Genomic DNA, 22,252 nt, shown 5'->3' on the forward strand with positions numbered 1-22,252 from the left:
GGGAGGCCTGAGGGCAAGGAGGAGCCTGGCCAGCCTGCAGTGTGCACCGCCTGCCCTGTGCTGCCTGACCGCGGTGCCCTGTGTCCCCAGGCATCGGGCACCCTGCCCTGCACCAGAACCTGCCTCCCGGCTTCCCTGCCTCAGTGCCCGGCTCCATGCCATCGGTCTTCCCCCTGTCCCAGGATGCCCCTGCACAGCTCGTCATCCTGCCCTCAGAGCCCACGCCCCACACCGCTCCCCACGCACTTGGTGAGGGTGCCCAGGCCAGGCTGCATGCATGCGGGGTGTGGGAAGTGGGTCTAAGGAGGGGGCGGCCCACGTAGGCTGGGGGCAGCGAGGGAGGCACCTGGCAGGGGCTGTGCAGGCAGCTTGAGGTGCATGAGCCCTGGACAAGGGGTGGAAAGGGCCAGCTGGGGAGGCTGGGGACACAGCCCAGTACCCTATCCCTGCTGGGGCTGATGGCTGCTCTGGCCTCACAGCTGATGTCATGGACCAGGCCTCACTGTGGCCCCCCATGTACGGGGGCCGGGGCCCCACCTCCCACATGCAGCACCCTGGCCAGCTCCCCGTCTACTCGCGGTCCCAGTTCCTGCCACAACAGGAGCTCTACACTCTACAGCAACCACAGCAGCGGGCCGCCCAGTTCCAGGTACCACCCCCGCCACACCTAGGCGGGCCCAGGGCACTGCTCACTCCCTCCGTCTGCTCCATCTTGGCCTGCCCAGGAGTCCCCACTGCACACGCCCCCCCACCGCCAACCCCAATGCCCTGAGCGGGGCCCGGAGCCAGGCTGAATGCCCGCCCCCCTCCCAACAGCGGAAGCTAGAGGACCAGCCCCTGGAACTGGAGGAGCCCGCCCAGGAGAAGGCCCTGAAGTCCACCCACAAGCCACTTGCCTTAACCCCCATGGCCAAGGGCACCCCCTCACCCGCCACCGCAGGCCCTGCCAAGATGTCACCCTGCTGCCACTCTCCCACCCTGAAGCCCCCTGCCAGCTGCCCCACGCCGCCACCACCACATCCTGGCGCCTCGTGCACTTTATCCGTCTGCCCCACTGGCAGCCCCAGGCCTGGCTCCCAGCTGCCCAGCGCCGAGGACAAGAGTGGGGAGGGCCGGCGGGCCAGAGCCAACCTCAGCACGTTGGACCCAGGTGAGAGTGGTCAGTGCTCTCCTTCACCCAGGCCCCCTGGTCGGGACTGGGGCAAGGCTGCCTGTCCCCTGCTCTGCTCTTTGTCTTCCTTCCTCTCCACGATCCTACTGGTGACCCGTGCAAGGAGCACTTGGGGTCCCCACCATTTCCTCAACCCCTGACACATGGGCGGGACACGGGTCAGGCACAGACAGCCAGCACTGGTGCCCCGCGAATGATAAAGTCCTTGGCCTTCTAGGGACAGTGTCAGGACCATGGGGCAGCAGCTACGGGACCTGTCCCCAGCCTTGAAGCTGGCAAAGGAGCTTGTCCTTAGTGGTCGGGGCCAGAGATGCCACCTGCTTGGCCCAGAGGCAAGGAGAGATGGCCTCGAGTGCAGGGTCCTGGCCCGGCCCCGGCCTCTGCAGCCCACTGCCTGCCAGCTCCCCCACAGCTATTTGCTTCTCTCTGAATTAGGCTGAGAGTTTACACTGGAAACTAGTGTGGTGAACATAAAACCCCGTCCCAGTTCCACAATAAGGAGACTGAGCCAACAGAGGGCTGTGTGTTTTTTTTTAAGGCTTTTTTTTTTTTTTTATTGCAGTTAATGGGGCGTAATGCCTCCAACAGACTGCCGGCTGGTTCTGGTTCAGGGAAAGCCCTGATTCTAGTTATCTTGTTGTAAACCTCCCCACTTTTTCTGGTTAGCCACACAACAGCGTGCCAGGGAGGCCCTCAGGGACCCCCATGGACCCCCAAGGGTACAGCATGGATCTGGGGGCTCACAGGCATCCCGGTCCTGGGGGGCCTCCCCTGTGGCCCGCCCTCAACACATGTCCCTGTTACTGCCTCACCTGTTCTGCAGGCAGAGTGCAGCTGGGAACCCTCCCTCCCAGGTGTGGGTCTGAGGGATTTGAGGCCGTACTTGCCCAATCTGTGACAGGCCCACTCTTGCCTCAGCTGCTCTTCTGACAATACCCCTCTTTTGCAGACCTGCCTCCTGGACACATGTGCCCCACGGCCAGCTCGGGCTTCTCCCTGCCCCCCAGTGTGCACTCATCTGACCTCTCGGACCCCGAAACTATGCAAACTGCCGCCCCCAGGGCTCAGCCTGAGCCAGTGAGGACGTTCCCGCCAGGGGAGCCACCCCCCCGAAGCCCCCAGAGCCTGGAGGAGCCTGGGCTGCCCTCAGGGGCCAGAGAGACCACCCAGGACCTTGCTGCCACCCCCCACCCTGCCGAGCAGGGGCCCCTGGGGAAGGCAGTGGACCCCAGCCCACTGGAAGGGCTACAAGAACTGCGATGTGGGGCCCTCCTCGAGGGAGGAGGCCCCGAGGCCACTGGCAGGGCTATTTCTACTCAGGGAGGGGCCCGAGAGGAAAGGACCAGGGGGCAGGGGAGGGAGGAGGGGGAACTAGGGCCCTTAGCGGCGGCCGGTCCCCAGGGCCTAGGGCAGCAGACGGGGAGCCCCTGTGCCTTGGATGAGGCCAGGCAGGACGAGCGGCAGGCCCCTGGGGGGGCAGGCCTGGGGGAGGATGAGGAGCTAGAGGAGGACTGGGGGTCAACTCCCGACAACAGCCACCCTCCCAGGGTGCTGCTGGGCCTGGATGCCCTTGTGGCAGCCACCATAGACCTAGGGGACCTGCCCGGCATCAGCCTGCTGGACCCTCAGCCCCCCACTGTCCCTGGGTCGCCGAACACAGTCCTCCTGCCCCATAGCTCAGGGATTCACGGCATCGCCCTGCTCAGCGAGCTGGCCGACCTGGACATGCAGCCACGGAGGAGTGAGCCAGCCCTGGCAGGTGAGCACTGCAGGCTGCCCCCATCTCTCTGGGTCCCAGGAGCTGCACCCTGGGCATGGGCTGAGGGTCAGTCTTCAGCCCTGCTCAGTTGGCCCTGCAGTTCCCCCTTTGCCCACCGGCCCCTCATCAGGAAACCAGAGGCAAGTGTACCTCTACCATATCACCCCCAGCCCTGGCTGCCCATTGGTCCATGGGGCCAGGGTCCTGCGGCCCAGACTGCCCTGACTGCAGTGTCAGAGGAAGGGCCTGTAGGCAGTGTCTCATTGCTATGGATACTTGTGACATCCTGAGAGGGGCTCAGGCTTGTCCCCATTTCACACCCCGGGATGCCTAGACCAACGGTGGGGAGGGAGAGGTGTGGCTGCACTGAGGCCTCACAGCCAGGAAAGCAGAGAAAGCTTGTGCCACCTCTGTGGGTTTCCACCTTCTAGCCCAACCTTCCACCACCTTTGGTCCCGGCCCTGGGTCTGCACGGGGTCGGGCTCAGGACTCATCACCCTCACCTCCCTGGCCCAGGGAGGTAGCTTGAGACTGCTTAGAGGCTCCCCAGGCCTCAGGACCTCATGTTCCCCACAGCCTCACTGGGGCAGCAGTGGCACCTGCCCAGAGCTGACCTGCAGAATGAGATGATCCTGGGTTCCCTGTACCCCCCAAGGCCCCAGGGTGCGGAGTGGAGGTGGGGTGCTAGTACTGCCCTGCCATGAGATGTAAAGTCTGAGGGCCAGGTCCCTGCTTAGGCCGCTCTAGCCTAAGTAGGTTCTCTCTCTATTGCCCAGGTGCTTCCTGGAGAAGCCCCTGTCCCCACTCCAGAGGGAGCCCCTGGGGTGGAGCCCCCAGCCAGACATGTGCTGCGTTGATGTTTCCTTGGTTGCTGGCTCATTTCCCCAAAGTGCTATCTCCACGCACCACTCCACACACCCACCCACCCACCCCAGCCGGCAGCACCTTTTGTGCTGCGTGGAGATGAAGTGAATGATCTTGTAAAGTTAATTCCCCCGCAGGCTTCTGTTGCTCTTCTCCTGTCCCCTGGACAGGCCACCGCTGTGCTTAGGAGAATGAGGTGGGGAGCCCCTGCCAGGCGGCCTCCCAGCTGGGCCCCCAGGGGGACCTCGCCTGGGGCTCAGGCCTGGAGGGAGAGGCGGGGAGCCCTGGGCAGGGCTCATGCTGCCGACCCACCGTGTGAGTGTGGCTGGCGTGAGGGTGTGCCGAGCAGATGCCGGGCGCGGTGTGTGGCCACCCGGTCTGTGCGTGTGAATGCCTGCTGGCCCGGCGCCCGGTCCTTCAATGAATGCTCACGTGTAGACCACGTGTCCCAGTGTGGGCGGTGCAGCTGCCGACTCAGGCCAGGCGCCTCAGTCACTAGGGTGTGTGGACCAAGTGAGCTGCCACCAGTGGGTCTCCGCCCCTCTCCCCTGCTGGACCCCGGGCCTTCACCCTCCCCCCTCGCCTGTAGTGGAGCTCCTACCCTCCCTCCCTCTGTCCCTGTTAAATAGCCAGTCTGTGCAGCCTGTCAGCCCCACAGCCGTTCCCTACAAGGGCAGTGACCGCTTTGCCTGGCATTAACCAGGAGATGGGTATAGAGGATGGCCTGAAGGCTTCAGAGGGTCAGCAGGGCTTCTCGGCCCCTCCTCCCCAGAGGGGACCTCCTGAAGTCCCCTCCAGGCCGGGCAGAGAAATGGATGAAAAGCCATCTGGGGCACTGGGAAGTGGGGGCGAGGAGGTAAGCAGATTTAGAAAGGTGAGGTGGCCCCAGGCCGTTTGCTCCCAGGCTGGGGCCAGCCCCACCCTCACTGACCTGGGCACCCAGAGCCCGCACTGTCCCCACCAGCCTTAGGACCTTTGGCTTGTCCCCCACCTGGGCTCAAGTCCAGGGATCTCAGTAGGCAGGCTGCCCTCCCTGCAGGCCTAACCCCCGGTCTTCCCCTGCCCCACCATCCACCATGGGCTTCCACTGCCATCTGCAACCCATAGCCATGGATGGGTTGGAGACCCCCCCCAGGCTTGGGTGTGGTTATTACTCTCTCTCCCCAGTCCTGGGGACTACAGACCCATGCAGGATGTTGTTTGGAGCCCTAAGGAGACACCCCACAAATGCCCTCCCCCAGGCTCACCTAAGGAACTACCAGGTCTCAGCAGGCTTAGCCTGAGGGGTGGTGGGGGCTGGAGAGGACTGAGCCAGGGAAGGGAGAAGCAGAGGGGCTTCCCAGCCATGGCAGTGACGCCAGGAGAAGGCGAGACCCGGTGGCACTTGCAGCTGCAGAGAGCCCTGTCCCAGCTGCTGTGGAGGGGCAGCCCCTCAGCCCCACCCCCATTCCCAGGATGCCTTGGACCCAGCAGCCTTGGCCCAGAACTGGTGTCCAGAGGTTTGAGCTTCCAGCTTTGTTCCATTGCTGAGGATGGGTCAGCCTATGGCACCATCAACCTGGTGGTTGCCAGGCACTTACCCCTTTGAGTTAATAAGCATTCGTGGGGAGGGACTTTGAAAAGCTGTGGTATCCTGTTCCTCTTCCAACGCTTCATTCATTCATTTGTATCCCTGAGACCCGTGAATTCTTATTCTCTTCGATCTGTTATAGTCTGTCACCATCACTATTTAATTGGATGATCGAATTGTCTCAGATTTGGCCCCTTCACAGGCCTGTGTGTATGCGCCAGCATACCCGTCATTCTCTGTACTTCCTGTGTTCCCAGCGTCCCTGTCCCTGGGATAGGCCATCTCTCCCAGGACCTTGGCTCCTTTCCTTGGAGGATGGTGTCAGAAGCCAGGTTTGGGGTGTTAGGTGTTTGGGGTGTCGCTGCTGTGTGTTCTGGAAATCAAGACTGCCCCCTGACCCCTCCAGCTGCGGGCATCTCGTCTAACCCCACAGAGCCCCTTCCCAGCTGTGTAGCTCCTTGCGTGGTCAGCCTGCCCTTGCATGCCCGACCCCCGTCTCTGCTGCCAGCTCCTCCTGCTGGTTGCACTTGGGTCCCGAGTCTCCACTCCAGGCCTTTCCCCTGAGTGGACACTGGCTTGGCTCTGACCCTGCACTCGGTCTTCTCCCCTCACCCCCCCCGAGGGCTGTGACAGTTTGCTTTCTCATGCTTCTGGAAGTGGGTGAAAACACATGGGCAGTTTGTTAGAAGTGTGACAGGCATGTGCCTTTCCTAAGTGGTCTGGCCCTGCCCCAATGGCTTCTGCCATCCCAACTGGCCTGGCCCGCAGCAGCAAAGGGGGCGTCCCCCGTCCCCTCAGAGCCTCCTCGCGTCTCAGGAGCCAGGCAGCCTCGGAGGCTCTGAGTCGTGCTGAGTTGCAGGCTGACATCACTAGCCTATCTGAGGAGCCGTGTGCCCACTGCCCGCGGGCGCACGCTGACCCTCGTTTCCCCCACAGAGGAGGAGGACATGCTGGCCTTCAACCTGCAGCGTTTGGCCACGCTCGCCTCAGCCTGGTCCCTGGTGGAGGCCGCTGGCCTGGACCACCCTGCCTCCTCAGCCCAGCCCCCTGCTGCCAACCCTTGCAGGGTTCCCACGCTCACCCCCCGAATGCAGATCCTGCAACGCAAGGACACCTGGACCCCCAAGACCAAGCCTGTGAGTGGGGGCCCTGGTCAGCCCCGTGGCCCGGCGCTGTGAGTGTGCCCCCTCGTGGGGCCCTGGCCAGCTCACAGGCCCGATGCCCTGCCCACCAGGTGTGCCCGCTGAAGGCGGCCATCGACCCGCTGGACACACAAGAGGTAGAGATGCGCGTGCGGTTGGCGGAGCTGCAGCGGCGCTACAAGGAGAAGCAGCGGGAGCTGGCCCGCCTGCAGCGCAGACACGACCACGAGTAGGGCGGGGCTTGGCGGGGGAGAGCAGTCGTAGCCCAGCCCAGGGCCACTGCCTCATGGGAGAGGGTCAGCCCAGATGTGCTGGTCTGAGCTGGGCTGGACCTGAGGGCTGGGAGGCACCCAGCAGAGAAACCAAGCGGGGTGGGGGCGGGGTCCTGGGGCAGGACTCCCGGCAGAGGCTGGTGAGAGGTCCTGGGCAGGGGCAGGACAGGGAGAGTGGTAGTACTAGAGAGCAGGCAGGGGGGACAGGGGGGCCCTGGGGGCTTTCTGAGGGCAGCTAGCAGTGATGGGGGGACCTCCCCAGACCAGCCTATGCAGGAGGGCTGGGCCTGGGAGTTGGAGGTGGTGGGGGCAGCGGGGACCCTGGCCCAGCCTGCCCTCTATTTGAGGGCCACGCTCCACAGGCCAAGGCTGACCGCCCCACCAGGTCCTGTCAGGGAGCCAGGGTAGGTATAAGCCTCTGAACACCCCTCCTCGGCCTCCAGGAGAGAGGAGAGTTCAAGGAGCCCCGCACGGCGAGGGCCAGGCCGGCCAAGGAAGCGCAAATACTCCAGCTTGCTGCCTACCCTGCGTCCTGGGGGCCAACTCCCCAGGGGAGACGGCAAGAAAGTCAAGTGAGTCCTGGGTGCATGGGGTGCCTCGGGCTGCTGGGCACACGGTGGGGCTGGGCTGGCCCAGGTGCCCTCCAGGCCCAGCTGGCGGGCTCTGGGCTCTGGCTGCCTGGGCTGCTGGCACCCCCTTTACAGCTCCTCCTGTAGACCCAGCACGCCCCTCCCAGAACTCTGGGCCACAGTGTGGCACGTGTCCAGCGGACAGCCCAGCCCAGAGGCCCCTCCCTCAGCCCTCTGTCAGCTCGCAGCTCTCCCTGGGCTCCTTTCCTCTCGGAGCCACGGTGGGCCTGGCGTGTGGCCACACCCACCCGGAACACCTGGCCGAGGCCTGGCCCCCTCGAATGCGAGGCGGCGTTGCGTAAAAGCCTCTTTATCTGCACTGTATAAAGCCGTTGGTCACGCTGCGGTGCTGCTCACGGCTGCCGGGCGATGTTATTATCCATTACCCGCCCGGCGCGGTCGTTGGCGCACTCCCGGGCCTGGTATAATTGTCCTTCTCGAAGGCAAACTGCCTCTCCCGGCAGGCCCATTTGCATAAATCCTCCCAGCTCCTCCAAACACGATTGGCGCACGCGTGTGCACACTGCATCAATCCTGATGATTTGGTAATAATAGTTAAATCGGCACTAAATGGTTCCTTCAATTAAGACAGAGGCAAAAAATTAATCTCAGGGCTTTATGTCACAAAACATTAGCAAATGCAGAGAAGGTTACAGGGAGGGGGAGTTCGCGTCGGCTGCCAGCCTGGAAGGTATGCGCCATATGGCTGGGGGGCCCCCCCGAGCTGTCCCTTTACCCTGCCCAGGTGTCACCCAGTAGGGACCTCCAGGGGTCTTCCTCTGAGAACCAGCCAGTGCTGTGGGGGCTGCTGGCCAGGGTAGGGCCCGCTGAGGCCTGAGTCTGGCCAGGGGCCCTATCGAGGAGTCTTGGCAAGGCTGCCCCTTGCTGTGCTCAAGCCTGCCTGGCGCCAAACCCCCAGCCCTGGCAGCCCAGTTTTGGTGCTTGCATTGTGGCCATTTTCCCCGCTGACCTGAGAAGCCAGGCTCTAGCTGAAGGGCAGCAGCCTCAGGACAGGGAAGGAAACCAAGTCCAGGGCCCTCCCTTCCCAAGAATCAGGGCTCCCTCCCACCCACTGTCCATCCCGCTGTGGGGTTTTGCACTGCCGTGGCTGTCAGCAGTTGGACCCAAGCAGGAAGTGGGAGGGCTGTGGTTCAGGGGCCAAGGATGGCTACAGGCTGGCTTCCTGCCCAACCTGCCCTGTGGGCTGGAAGGTAGAAGGCTGGGTCCGGCCACACAAGGCCAGGGCCCAGCCAGGACGCTTACCTTCCATCTGTGACTCATTTCAGTTACTGCCACGTGCGTAGGGAAGGGGACAGGTGAGTGGCCCAGCCTCCAACCCCATCTGGCAAAGGATGGGCCGCCAAGCTCCCAGCCTCACACCTGTGGAGCTAAGGGAAATGGACTTGGTGTCAGTAGCTCCCCAGGCCCCATCTGGGAGATAGGCAGTGGGGTGTAGGGTCCCCTCCTTTGAGACCCAGAATTAAGGGCAGAGGACGAAGCTCTGAGGGGTCTGAGCCTAGCAGTGGGGATACCTGGGGGCTGGGAGGCATGGCCTGGGCACGAATTTCTCTGGCTGCTGCCCCCCATTCTTCGTGGCAGTGGCAGAGATGTTGGGAGAGGACCCCATTCTCGGGAGCCTCTCCCAGTGCCCTTTGTTGCCAGCTGCTGGCCTGTGTACTCACCACAGTCCCCCCACTGAGGCACAGTTACCCTGGTCCTCATTTTCCAGGTGGGAACACAGAGGCATGGCCCGGTCACGCAGTGGCCCAGCTGGCCACAGAGCCCTGGTCCTCCTGAGCACTGAGCCGCCCCCCCATTGGGCAGAGCGGGCTGGCTTGGATGCGGGTGCCCGGGGGACTTAACCACAGGCTCAGCCCCCGCCCCCCAGTGTGCCCCGGGAGATGTCCGGGAAAGAAGTGGGCCCTCACAGGGGCATGGGGCCTCCCAGACATGGAGCTGCACCACAGGGCCCATGTGCCACGTGGATGCCACCACGGGGACTGTCAGGGCAAGGCCCCGGTGCCCACTTTCGCCCCTGTGCCCCCAGGGCAGTGCGGCCCAGCCTGAGCCTGCTGTGCCCTGAGCTGCGGGGTGCTGAGGAGCCCGTGAACAAGCGAAGTGGACTGGAGAAGGGCGTCTGCGTGGGCCTGCAGCCCGGCTCTGCGGTGAGTCCCCACCGGCCTCACCTCGGCTCGGGGTGATGGCGGCAGCAGCATGGGACAGACCCTCCTGAAACCAACACCCCGCAGGGATCCCAGTGCTCAGAGGAGCAAACCGAGGCGTTGGCTCCCTCACCACAGAGGTGGCCCTTGAGCCTGAAGGTGTGACTCGGGCTGGTTATGGTCCATGATGTCCCCAGCTCACTCCCTCAGAGGGATAGGAAGCAGGGGTCTCGTGAGTACAGCTGTGCAAGGGCACAGCTGGTGTAGGGGGCGGGCAGGTGAGAGCAGTGGCCCCTTCCTCAGGTTGCTCCCCCTCAGGAGCCAGCATCCTGTTCCTTCTCAGGCAGTAGGCACCTCCTGTCCCTCTCGTATTCCAGGGTCCTGGGAGGGACGGGTGACAGGTGGTTCTGAGCATTTTGTCACTTTGCTTGTCCCTCTCAGCAGGAGGCTGGTCCCTCTGCCCAGGACACACACACACACCTGGGCCCTTGGCCTCCCTCCCTCCAGCCTGGGTAGGGTAGGCAGTCTGGGGGAGGGGCTGTGGAGCAGGAGACAGGTCCTGTACCCCCAAACCAGACACCGTGTCAGCCCCTCAGGAGGGCAAGGTCCAGGAAGGTGCCACCTTCTGAGCGGAGGGGAGACCGGGAGCCCTGGCTCAGGTGGGGCCCCGTGAGTGCAGCTGCCACCTGCCATTTGCAGGAGAAGGTTCGGTGCAAGAAGAGCCGCAGTCAGGCTGAGCTGGCATCCACAGTGGCACACAAGGTGGCCCAGTTGAAGCCAAAGGTTAAGAGCAAGGGGCTGCCCGCCAGCCTCAGCCCGTTCCCAGGGGGGCGTGTCCGGAAGAAGCTGTGTCGTGCCAAGAGCACGAAGGTGACTGGGGCAGGCCGGCATGCACAGCCTGGTGGCGATGACGGCGGCAGGGAAACACCCAAGTTCCCGGCCCAGACAGCAGTGGCCACGGCACAAGAGGCAGGCAAGTCATTGGTCTTAGCACCATAGCCAGGACCTCTGGGCCAGTCAGTCGGGGCTGGGGGAGAGGGCGGGCAGGGGCTCTTGAGGGCCACCAGCCACCAGGGAGGACCTCTGGCTAGCATAGGGTGGGGAAGGAAACCCCCCCAGGGCAGAGCCCAGCGGCTCTCTGCACTCCAACCCCACATGGAGGGCCAAGGGGAGGAGAGGCCTGCTGAATGCATCCTGGAAAGGAGGCTAAAAATAGTAGTCCTTCTGCCTTCTCCAGCCTCCCTTCCTTCCGTGTCTGGCCAGGCTGACCTGGAGGGGTTATCTGGCCCCCAGCAAACACATCCAGAAACAGGCGCCTGGAAAAATAGACACTTCCTCCCTGCAGCCCCTGCCCTTCCAGCCACGTCTCACTTGAGAAAAAACAAAGGGAGGGGAAGGGGGAGCAGGAAGCAGAGGGTAACCCTGCAGGAGGGTCAGAAAGGGGAGGAGGCTGCTCTGCGGAGGGGGTCCCCTGCCCTGCAAGGTGTGTGCCCCTCTGCCCAGGGTGTAAGAAAGAAAGGGAGATCAGAAAGGCGTCACCCATCCCCATCCCAACGTCCTCACCGGGATACCTGGCCCAGGGGCCCGATCCCCAAAGCAGTCCAGGGATGACAGTGATGGAGCTTCACTCACAGCCCCCAAACATATCCACACACGTGCGAATGGTCAGCTCCCCCAAACTACCCCAAAATGGTGCTGCTATGACTCCTAGTCTTCTGATCCCCCTCTTCCTAGGCAGTGGCTATGACAGCGAGAACTGCGAGGGCCTCTTGGGGACACAGGCACCCCCAAAGGAGTCCGGGCTGGCACTGCATGCTGGGGCCAGCATCGCTGTGCTGGGGCCTTCACCCTCCTCCGTGGTCAAGATGGAAGCCAACCAGAAGGCGAAGAAGAAGAAGGAACGGCAGGGCTTGCTAGGTAACTGGGTGGTGAAGGCAGGCTGGGGCCGCCGGGAAGTGAGGCCCCGGCAGCTGGGACCCCTGCAGCAGCCCCCACTTTCTCCCACAGGGGCCTGCCGCCTGTCCAGCCCAGAGAGCGAGGTTAAGATCAAGAGGCGGACAGTGAAGGCCAAGGTGGGCACCAAGCTGGAGCAGGCCACGGGGCGCAGGCCCCCAGGGGCATCAGGCAAGAAGAAAGCCAAGGGCAAGGCCAAAGGCAGCCTCCGGACAGAGCCAGGGGCTGCACCCAGCAGGGATGCCCTCTTCAGCCCCACCCGGACCTACACCTGCCGCGAGGAAGGCAGCAAGCTGGCCAGTGAGCGCCTCAAGAGAGCCACGCGCAAGAGCACAATGCTCCAGCCAGGACTGCGGGTGAGAGCCAGCGGGCACCCCACGGTCAGTGGACATCTTAGGGTCACTGGTCACCTCGTGGTCAGCCAGCACCTGAGGGTCCTGGGCACAGTGGGGGAGGTATCTGATGAGAGGCCTCTGTGGCCCTCACTGTCCCTGCTCGCTACTCCCGGTCCCTAGCCGTGGGCAGGGAGGCTGGCGCCGCCCTCACCACAGTCCTTTCCCACTGTCCCAACAGCGGAAGAACGGGGCCTTGTCCATCGCCCTGTCTCCCCTCAACGCCAAGGCCATCCTGGGGAAGGGCAGGAAGGCGGGCAGGATGACAAGCAAGGCCGTCGGCAAGCAGGTAGCATCCCCACCCCACTCGGGCCCTGCCCCGGACTTCCCATGGGCGCTGACCCCTCTGGCCCCCCAGGGCAAGGGCCGGGCCGTCAGCCGGCTGCTGGAGAGCTTCGCTGTCGAGGATGACTTCAAGTTCGACGACAGCAGCAGCTTCTCAGAGGAGGAGGAAGACGAGGATGAGGATGAGGCCAGGGACCCCCCGAGTGCAGAGCAGAGCGCCGCCCTGGGTGAGCGGCGGGGCGGGGGCTGAGCGTCTGGGGAGCCGGCCGGTGGGGGCCAGGCACTGACCGTGCGGTCCCCCCAGCGCGCTCATGCACCATCCACAAGGAGGATCTGCAGGACGGGCTGCCTGTGCTCATCCCCAAGGAGGACAGTCTGCTGTACGCGGGCAGCGTCAGGACCCTGCAGCCGCCGGACATGTGAGGCCAGGGTGTGGGCAGGAGGGACCTGCCGTGCCTGGGTGGTAGCCGTGGACCCGCGGGTCTGTCTCATGCCCCCCTCCTTCCTCCGCTCCCTCAGCTACAGCATCGTCATTGAGGGCGAGAGAGGCAACCGGCAGAGGATCTACTCCCTGGAACAGCTGCTGCAGGAGGCGGTGAGGGACGGCCCGGGCGGTGCACTGGCTGCACCCCGCCCCTCCTGGCGCCCCGCAGCCTGGCCCTGTCCGCTCACGCCCCCTGCCGCGGCTGTTCCCACAGGTTCTGGATGTCCGGCCGCAGTCCAGCAGGTACCTCCCGCCTGGCACGAGGGTCTGTGCCTACTGGAGCCAGAAGTCCCGTTGTCTGTACCCAGGCAACGTGGTCCGAGGTAAGCCATGGTCAAGGCCTCCCAGCAAGGGGCTGAATCCTAAGCCCTGCCCCCCCACACCGGGTGAGGGCTGTGGGGCCCCTGGCGTCTGACAGGTGGCTGGGCAGGTGCAAGGCTTGCAGGCAGGCCTCGGCCAGGCGTGTGTTTGCACGTGGCTGTGGGGAGAAGTGGGCCCCACATCGCTGTGTGTGTGCCCCAGGGTGGGGGTGATGGATGGCAGCAATATTACCGCTCCAGCCGCACTGCAGGAGGCGGGCGGGGGCTGTCAGAGACCCTGGCAGCTCCAAGGTCGAATGTGATCAGGGAGCAGAATGGTCCCAGTGTCATTTGTCCGACACCCGGGGTCCTGTCCTGTCAGGGAGAGCCCCGGGGCTCTGAGCGAGGGCTGCATGCTCAGGGGGGCCCTGTCCCCAGGTGCCTCCAGCGACGAGGAAGAGGATCTAGACTCCGTGGTGGTGGAGTTTGACGATGGGGACACCGGCCACATCGCCGTCTCGAACATCAGGCTGCTGCCTCCAGACTTCAAGATCCAGTGTGAGCCCGGGTGGGGCCCTCCCTGCCCGTCAGCCCCAGGCTGCAGCCGGCTGGCTCCTCCCACAGAGAACACAAGGGGAGGCTGTCACCCCAGCAGCACAGCACTGAGACCACTTGTCCACTCTGCAGGCACGGAGCCCTCGCCGGCCCTGCTTGTGTCCAGCAGCTGCCGGAGGTCCAAGAAAGCTTCCCCCGAGGCCCCCCCACCCAGTGAGCCCGCTGCCCCCAGCCTGTCCCCCAAGGTGCACGACAACCCCGAAGCCGCAAAGACCCCAGGGAAGAAATCCATCAGCAAAGACAGAGCTGGTACTCGAGGGTCTGCTGAGAACCTGGGTGGGGAGGCACGCGGGGGGTGTGGGGGCTGGGAGAGGCAGGCCAGGTGGCACCTCTGACCCTACCTGGCCTCCCCCCAGGCAAAGCAGAGCTCCTAACTGCAGGTGCCAAGCCCCCCTCGGGAGCCTCAGACCACTTCCTGGGCCGCAGGGGCAGCCCGCTGCTGAGCTGGTCGGCGGTGGGGCAGACCAAGCGGAAGGCCGTGGTGGCGACAGCGGGTGGCAAGGGGCCCGGCGCGCTGCAAAACCTCTTCCAGCTCAACGGCAGCACCAAGAAGCTCCGCGCCCGGGAGGCACTGTTCCCCATGCACAGCGTGGCTGCGCCCGTGTTCGGCAACGGCTTCCGAGCCGACTCCTTCAGCAGCCTGGCCAGCTCCTATGCGCCCTTCATCGGTGGGGCGGGGCCAGGCCTGCCCGGTGGTGCCCACAAGCTGCTGCGGGCCAAGAAGGCCGAGCGGATGGAGGCCGAGAAGGGCGGGCGGCGCCGGGCGGGCGGCGAGTTCCTGGTCAAGCTGGACCATGAGGGCGTGACCTCCCCCAAGAACAAGAACTGCAAGGCGCTGCTCATGGGCGACAAGGACCTGGGGCCCAAGCTGGGGCGCCCCCTGCCCAGCCCCAGCTATGCGCACCCAGCCCTCGGGGGCAAGGACAGGAAGGGGCGGGCACCCGTCCACCCACTGCCCATGGGGCTGGCACTGCGCAAGTTTGCGAGCCAGGCCGAGTACCCGCTGCCCTGTGACAGTGACTGCCATAGCTCCTACTCGGAGGAGGAGGAGGACGGGCCCGGGCTGGCTCCCGGCGTGCCCTCCCGCTTCCTTGCCCGCCTGGCCGTGTCCTCGTCCTCCTCGGGCTCGTCCACCTCGTCCTCCTCGGGCTCCCTGTCGACCTCCAGCCTCTGCTCCTCGGAGGACGAGGGCTCCTCTTACAGCTCGGACGATGAGGACCCCGCCCTGCTGCTGCAGACCTGCCTCACCCACCCCGTGCCCGCCCTGCTGGCCCAGCCCGAGGCCCTGCGCTCCAAGGGGGGGGGCCCCCACGCGCACGCCCAGCGCTGCTTCCTGTCCAGGACCGCCGTGGCTGCTGGGGCTGTGGGCGCGGGCCCTAGCGGCAGCAAAGCCAAGCTCAAGCGCAAGGAGGCCCTGAGCTTCAACAAAGCCAAAGAGGTTTCGCGGAGGCAGCGGCTGCCGTCCGTGGAAAACCGGCCAAAGATCTCAGCTTTCCTGCCTGCCCGGCAGCTCTGGAAGTGGTCAGGGAGCCCCACGCAGGTAGGTGGGTCTGCCCCGTGGCAGGGGGAGGCCAGCGAGGGACCTGGGGAAGCAGCATGTGCTCCTGCTTTCGGCTCCCTCCCTCTCTCTCCTTGTTGGATGGCTCTATCTAATTTGAACAACAACAACAAAAATTGGGAAACTGCAGGGAAGAACAAATGGGCACCGCAATCCAACGAGGCCAGTGCCCACTGTCCCCATGTCCCCGAGTGCTGGCCTTTGCCTGTACGATCAGTCATGGAAACAACCACACCACAGCATGGGCGTGGCATGTGGCTTTGTAGTCCCACTGGCCAGGGTTGCCTGGAGCGTCGTTCCTACTATAAACACGGCCTGCTTTGGAAGGGCTGCGAAAACGCCACTGCACAGCCATAGACGTTTTCGTTTCCTAACACCCTGCAAGTGGACACATAGTGGTTTACGGCTTGGCTCTTGTGAAGTGTGCTGCAGCGCACATCCCACGGGTTTGGGGCCTGCCTGCCTTCAGAGCCAGCGTTCCTTTAGAGTCATGACCAGTGTGCAGGGCAGGTCCCGTGTGGCCGACCGCATCTGGGACCTGTGGCTGCAGCAGTTGTACTGCCCAGTCTTGCCTGCAAAGGTGACCACGCTCACACACCGCCACACAAGAAATGACTTCTTTCCCCCCTGTACTTTCCTCTCTCTGTCTCGTCATTCTCTCTCCTGTACTTCCTGCCACTGCCTGTCCTGAGTCCCCTGGGCCCCCACATTCGCACCTCTGCCTCTGCTTGTCTCCCTGCAGAGACGTGGCATGAAGGGGAGGGCCCGGAAGCTGTTTTATAAGGCCATCGTCCGGGGCAAGGAGACACTGCGTGTCGGGGACTGTGCCGTCTTCCTGTCGGCCGGCCGCCCCAACCTACCCTACATCGGCCGCATCGAGAGCCTGTGGGAGTCGTGGGGCAGCAACATGGTGGTGAAGGTCAAGTGGTTCTACCACCCCGAGGAGACCAAGCTGGGGAAGCGGCAGAGCGATGGGAAGGTAGGGACCTAGGGTCCTGGGGGGCTGGGGAGAGTGTGGGCAGGCGGGTGCCTGGGATGGTATCAGGAGGACATGGGGGGTGCTGGCGGGCCTAAGGTGCTGGAGCCTAAGAGTGGGGTTGCTGGGGGCACTAAGGGTGGGGCCTGGGGGGGCTGGGCTGGTGGGGGGACCTGGAGTGGTATTAGGAGAACCTTGGGATGCTGGGGAGCCTTGGGGGGGGGCCTGGGAGTGGAGGGTGGGACCTGGGGGTGGTGTAGGCAGCAGCCAAAACCAGGAGAGTGGTCATCTATGAATACCCTCTCCCTCCCTCACACCTCAAGACCTCCTGGCCCAAGTGTGACATAGACCCCAGGAAGCTACACTGAGAGCTCCAACCTTGGAGCCAGGCCTCCTGGGCTCCTCCCCGCTGTGCTTCCGTGGCTCCTCGTGAAATGGGTGATGGTTTCACCTTGTGGGAGCTGTGACCCACGGCAGCACATAGCACTGAGCAGCCCTTCTCTGCCCGTGAGCCCTCTGCTCCCGGCCTCCCAACGCCAGCCTGAGAGAAACGCCCCAACACCCTCTCCAGTCTCCCTGGGAAGGACCCATTGTTTGCAGATGGTTCAGAAATAGGCATTTCCCCAGCTCTGCGGGGCGCAGGCTCCCACCACACTGTCCAAGGCCTATCAAGGGGCCACCCAGAACCGTGGCGTCAGTCCAGGGTTGGGTGGGGCACACAGGCCGAGGCTGGCCTCTGACGCCCAGTGCTCCATGCCCACACAGAACGCGCTGTACCAGTCCTGCCACGAGGATGAGAACGACGTGCAGACCATCTCCCACAAGTGCCAGGTCGTGGGGCGCGAGCAGTATGAGCAGATGACACGGAGCCGCAAGTGCCAGGACCGGAGGGACCTCTACTACCTGGCGGGCACCTACGACCCCGCCACGGGGCGCCTGGTGACAGCCGATGGTGTGCCCATCCTGTGCTGAGCCTGCACTGGCCCGGCGGTGACATGGTGCCCGGTGCTGAGCCAGGAGGACGCCGGCCAGGTGGCACCACCCCAACCCCGCCGAGCGGGAGGAGGGGCGAGTGAGCAAATATGCAAACCCACCGATGCAAGATCCAGGCTTTTGTATTATTTTCCCTGGAAAGAGAGCTCCTGGGCACCGGAAGCCAGTCCCAGCAGCCCACACGGAGGGTCGGCTGTGCCCCCACCGGGCACCCCGCCGCCCGCTCTCTGTTTTCCCGCACCGGCAGTTCACGAGAGTTTAGAATCCAAGCCATATTTTCCCTAGTACCTCCGACTGTCTCCCACCAGGGAAAGCCGAAATCAGGTGTGTTGTCTATTTATTTCTCTGTGTAAATATTGTATTTCTGCGGGGAAGTTTTATGAAAAAAAAAGTGGAAAAGGATTTCTTTTCCCCACATGCGTGACAAGGGCGTGTGTATGTGTGTGTGCGTGTGTGTGTGTGTGTGTGTGTGTGTGTGTGTGTAGGGATTTTGTTCTGGGGAGTTTTCTTTGAAAATGCACTGTTTTCCTCAGCCTAGCTGAGTTCTGACTGGGGCGTCTGTGACGACAGAGGCAACCGGGGGCCGGAGGCCACAGGAGGGGTCGGAGAGGACCCTAGGTTACACCCACTGATCTCTTGGACTGTGTAAGATGGAAGTCACGCTCGAGTTTATTCCCTTTTAATCCATCTCCTGGGGGAAAAGTATTGGGGGGAGGGTTCAACGATGAGGGTCCCTCGGGAAGAGGAAATTCCAGAAGCTAACATGAAAACCAGGTCCCCCGCCCTGGGGTGTGACAGCAGCCATATGTATCTTACCTCTGTTTAAAACAAAACAAAAATGAACAAATATTTTAAAGTATTGATATGAAAAAGTGATGTTTTGATTTTATTTCTCGAATATTCCAAGTTATTTCTGATTTCCCTTTGTCTGGCATCCACTCAGAGCAGGAAAGGGATCAACCCCGCCAACATGTGGGGGTTTCTGGGCCTTTTCTGTGGCCACTTGGCAGAGCCGACAGGCTGGCAGTTGGTGCTTAAGCAAGAACAGGGTCTCCTGCCCACACCCCGGCCTCGCATGCAGGGAGCAACCGCTTGGAGCTGTTCACCCCCATCCAGCTCCCTGGGTACCATGGTGCTGGGTGGGGCCCCTAGACCCTCAGCAACAGCCCCATAACCCCAGACAACTTGTCACCTCTTCACTTCTCCTGAGGCCAAGAGGGACAGACAGGGCAAGTGAGACATGTGGCCCAACAGCCTTGTCCCCAATAGGCAGTAAGGGCCACATGCTCCCCGTGTCCCACTGCACAAGGCTCCCCTGGTCCCTCTGGGAGCCCCAGGAAAGCCCCCACACACAGTTAGCCGCTGCTCCTTGGGATGAGCTCTTGTGTAACCTACAGACATAGCCCAAGTCCCCAGGAAACGGATGTTGGTGGGTGCCTGGCACCCCAACCCCAGCACCTAGTCCCCCTTTCTATCCAACCATCCCAGCCCCACCTGGTAGGCCCCTCCTCTCACTCCTGGCACCTCCAAGGGAAGTGCAGGGCTTGGGAGGGGTTCCCCTGCACCCCAGCTTACCTCTCCCATCCCGGCTCTCCCCTTTGTCTTGGCACGAGTGCAATATGTCATTGTTGGTGGTCGTCCGGGACACGACGGGGAAGCAGAAAGATGGTGGAGAAGGCAAGGCCGGGAGCCCAGGTGGACAATGGGGATGGCCCAGCCACGGAAATTAGAGTCTAAGGGTATTTGCATTTCAAGCACCAGGCTGGAGAGCAAGGAAGGGCACCCTTTCCTCGGCCCTCTTGTTGATTCTTTTCCCTCTTCTGCTGGATTTTGTCTGTCCTTCACCTTCTCTCCCCTTTTCCTCTGTGCGTGTGATGGCGTGGCCCCTCCCCCACCTGGCGCAACCTGACAGAAGCACGGCTATTGTAAATGTGTAAACTAAGAGGAGGGTTGGGGTTTTTTTTCAATGTAAACACTAAAAACAAACAAAAAACACAAAAGGTTTTATGAACAGCAAACTCTATGTAAAGGCATTTTAGTATTAAATTTTTTATTGATAACTTGCTTAAGAATAAATATATGAACTATTGTACAGGTTTTCAGTGTTCCGGAATCCTAACTGCCTCCGTGTCCGTGTGTACGCCACACGGTGACTCCCTGGAGGCCCCAGAGGCTGGGTCTCAGCAGACATGTCCAAGTCCTGGGGCGTCTGGGCCGGGCCTGCCCCTTATTAGCTGGAGTGGAGCCCTTCGTGCCTCTTGGCTTCAGCCTGTGTGACAAACATGTGACCAGAATGGGTTTGGGGTGTCCTTGCCCTTCGAGATACCCCCCACCCCCACCTTATAGGATCTCACCTGAGTGGGACAGACGTCTAGGGTGAACCAGGCCTTGGAGCCAGGGCTGGCACCTCAGGTGGAAAGGAAGGGAATGTCAACCCCACAGGGCACAGGCGCATGGGAAAGGCAGGTCCCCAAAGTGCTGTGGCCCAAGGCGACGGGTCTGGGCAGACCAGACAGCAGACACCCTCATCAAGGAGGGCAGGAATCTATTCATTCAACATTTTCTCAACTGACATCTGTGCAGGGGTCATAGACAATGCTCCTGATTGTTAAACGGAGGGTTGGCACCCCAAGGTTGGAGGTATCAGGAAAGGGGCTACATCTGGGGATCCCGGAAGCTGCCCCAACACACTCCCCCCTCTAGTTAGGCAGAGCCACACCCAGTTAGGGAGAAGCTGCAGGCTGAAAGCTTTCTGGAAGCCTGCCTCCTAGCCAGGGGGATCACACTGGTCCCTCCACCTCCAGGACCCCCGCAGAGGGACGCCCAAGCTGGGATTAGGAACCCCCATGAGGGACCCCGGGTCAGGGCAGGTATGCAGGAACAAGGTCAGCATGGAAAGTGGGGCTACAACCCAGACCCTGGTGCACCCCCCCCACCCCCCCCACATACACACACACTCTGCCAACCCACAGGCTCTGGGGCGGCCCCAGCCAGCATTTATGCCTCCCACCCCTTCTCATTTCCTCCACTGGACCGACTTGATCAGAGAGAGAAGAGGGGCAAGAGCCCTCCCTAGGGTGCACGAGGTCGGAGGCCGTGTCACCAGGCCAGGAGCAAGGAAGTGGGAGGGAGAGGCCGACAAGCTCTCTCCCCTCTGCCATTCGGAGCCCACAAGTGAGGGTGGTTAGAATGGAGCTCTAACCACCAGCGGGAAGCCTGGGGCTGCATGGACTCAGGCACACCTGCTCTGACCAGGCCCTGACGGAGTGGGCTGAGTGCCTGGATTCAGCTGTGCCTGAGGGTATACACGCTTTGCCCTTGGTGTTGCCGAGGCCATGGGTCGACAGCACCCCTTGTGCAGGTGAGTTGGGTTTCTGGCTGCTCAGGGAGGTAGCCCAGCTCCAAGGGCTCTACAGGGAGAGGGAGTCAGTTGGCCTGGAGGACGCCTTGGGGGCAGGGTGAGCGCAGGGGCTGTGACAGGGGCTGTGGCTCTAAGTGAGGGAATGCCTGCTGACGCAGATTTCTGGCTTAGGGACCTTCAGCGGGCAGCAGAGGAGCAGCTGGGGTGGGGCCACAGACCTCTGTTGGCTCGGGAGACGCAACTTCAGCTGTGCTAGGCAGAACCCAGGCGGGACCACACTAGGGCTGGGGAAAAGGCCTGGGCCACTGCTGGGGCTCCTGGGGCCCTGACTGGGCTCTGCGATGCCTCCTCCCAACCAGCCAAGAGCTGCCTGCAGAAAGCACAGCAAAGGCTGAGGCAAGAGAGGGGGTGGGGCCAGCATGACAGGTGACACAGTACAGAACAGTGGGCATCAGCTCAGGAGCCAGGAGGGGAAACTCCTCTGCTGGCAGGTCATGAGTTCAAATCCTCCCGTCAACCAACACTGGTGCCAGCAGTGTGCCAAGCAGCCAGCCACAGCCTCCAGACACTGCAGTGCCCTGGGAGAGGCAGAGGGGAAAGGATGAGAATTGCCAAGCAGCCAAGACAACCTCCTAGTGGCTCTGGCACTGGGCTTCCTGCTACGGACAGGGACGTCCAGGGAAACCTAGTACCAACTGTCCCCAGATTGGTCCAGGAGGGCTTCTGGGAGGAGGTGTGGCATGCAGGGTGTCATGCGGGGTCTCAGTTCCCACTCCCCACACAAGAACGCAGGACATGGTGAGGCCAAAAAGGAACACCCACGGAGCCATAGATGGGGGAGTCATACCAATATATTCTCGCTGGCGGCTGGGTTGGAGACACAGGAAGCAGGAGCCACACGATCTGCAACCTGCCATTCACTTCTCTGCCAACCAACCTCGCTGTGCTAACCGCAATCCGCGCTTGCTGGCTCAGCCACGGCAGTTATATCAGTGGCCAATGGCTAACCGGTAACAGCCGATGGCCAACTAATCACAGCGGATGGCCATCTACTACCTGAGCCAGCACCTTTCCATGTGAGGCTGAGAACCTGGAAACTGCTCTCTGGGACTCTGTCTCCATAAGGAGACACCTGGACTGCCCTGGAGGAAGAGTGGGGCAGGGCAGGCAGAGGGGAGATGAGGAACACCACTGGTAGCCAGGAGCAGCGTGGCAGAGGCCAGGTCATGAGCCCGCTGTCTAGGACGAGGTCTGCAGCAAGAGACCACTCTCTGGGATAGAGGGGCCGTGGGTGCGCTTGGAGGAGGAGCTGGCACACGGAGAAAGGATCCAAGGGCCTGTGGTGGGGGGCAGGGTCATAAGGCTAAGCTGGATGGTGCTGTCAATGGGCCCAAGAATGTGGGTAGGTGGTGAGCTGGGAGGCAGGTGACGAGTGGGACACAGCAATTGGGGGCTCCAGTAAGATTAGGTGAGTCCCCAAGGGTCGGTCCCAACAGCCCCTCCTCCTCCCCTCCCCCACCCTCTCTTTTGCCTCCCGGCCTGTCCTTTTCTCTTCCTGCCTTAACTCAGACAGGGTGGCCCTTGCGTTCCAGAACCCCTGCCCCCTAGAATGGCCTGGGCAAGGGACGGGTGGGCACGTGAGGCTGTGGAGCCCCACGGGTTAAACATGCAGGACCGCACTTCCATCAAGACGAACGAGCCATTATGTGAAATGCTGAAGCAAGATAAATGATGGCACTGGGTGCGTGAGATCAATAAAAGTGATGT

General features: G+C 62.7%; 1 protein-coding gene across 4 annotated transcripts in view; it reads left to right on the forward strand.

Moving 5' to 3' along the window:
- The window catches only part of BAHCC1 (BAH domain and coiled-coil containing 1), a 62,326-nt gene extending 43,105 nt beyond the window's left edge, over positions 1 to 19,221 (forward strand). For 2 of the 4 annotated variants that reach the window (XM_081027774.1, XM_081027773.1), the window contains exons 8-27: positions 91 to 249; positions 480 to 649; positions 817 to 1,150; positions 2,121 to 2,930; positions 6,301 to 6,500; positions 6,599 to 6,735; positions 7,222 to 7,350; positions 9,455 to 9,572; positions 10,269 to 10,546; positions 11,308 to 11,878; positions 12,096 to 12,203; positions 12,273 to 12,426; positions 12,504 to 12,618; positions 12,719 to 12,794; positions 12,898 to 13,006; positions 13,421 to 13,540; positions 13,670 to 13,846; positions 13,954 to 15,137; positions 15,898 to 16,134; positions 16,897 to 19,221. In XM_081027774.1, coding sequence (XP_080883900.1) covers positions 91 to 249; positions 480 to 649; positions 817 to 1,150; positions 2,121 to 2,930; positions 6,301 to 6,500; positions 6,599 to 6,735; positions 7,222 to 7,350; positions 9,455 to 9,572; positions 10,269 to 10,546; positions 11,308 to 11,878; positions 12,096 to 12,203; positions 12,273 to 12,426; positions 12,504 to 12,618; positions 12,719 to 12,794; positions 12,898 to 13,006; positions 13,421 to 13,540; positions 13,670 to 13,846; positions 13,954 to 15,137; positions 15,898 to 16,134; positions 16,897 to 17,103 — 5,393 coding nt within the window. In that variant the 3' untranslated portion in view covers positions 17,104 to 19,221. Of the gene's footprint in view, positions 1 to 90; positions 250 to 479; positions 650 to 816; positions 1,151 to 2,120; positions 2,931 to 6,300; positions 6,501 to 6,598; positions 6,736 to 7,221; positions 7,351 to 9,454; positions 9,573 to 10,268; positions 10,547 to 11,307; positions 11,879 to 12,095; positions 12,204 to 12,272; positions 12,427 to 12,503; positions 12,619 to 12,718; positions 12,795 to 12,897; positions 13,007 to 13,420; positions 13,541 to 13,669; positions 13,847 to 13,953; positions 15,138 to 15,897; positions 16,135 to 16,896 lie in introns of those variants that run through there. The other 2 variants (XM_081027775.1, XM_081027776.1) reach the window with 2 other exon arrangements.
- Positions 19,222 to 22,252: the final 3,031 nt, after the last annotated feature.

Source organism: Rhinolophus hipposideros, assembly GCF_964194185.1.
Source record: "Rhinolophus hipposideros genome assembly, chromosome: 20".
NCBI classification, from domain to species: domain Eukaryota; kingdom Metazoa; phylum Chordata; class Mammalia; order Chiroptera; family Rhinolophidae; genus Rhinolophus; species Rhinolophus hipposideros.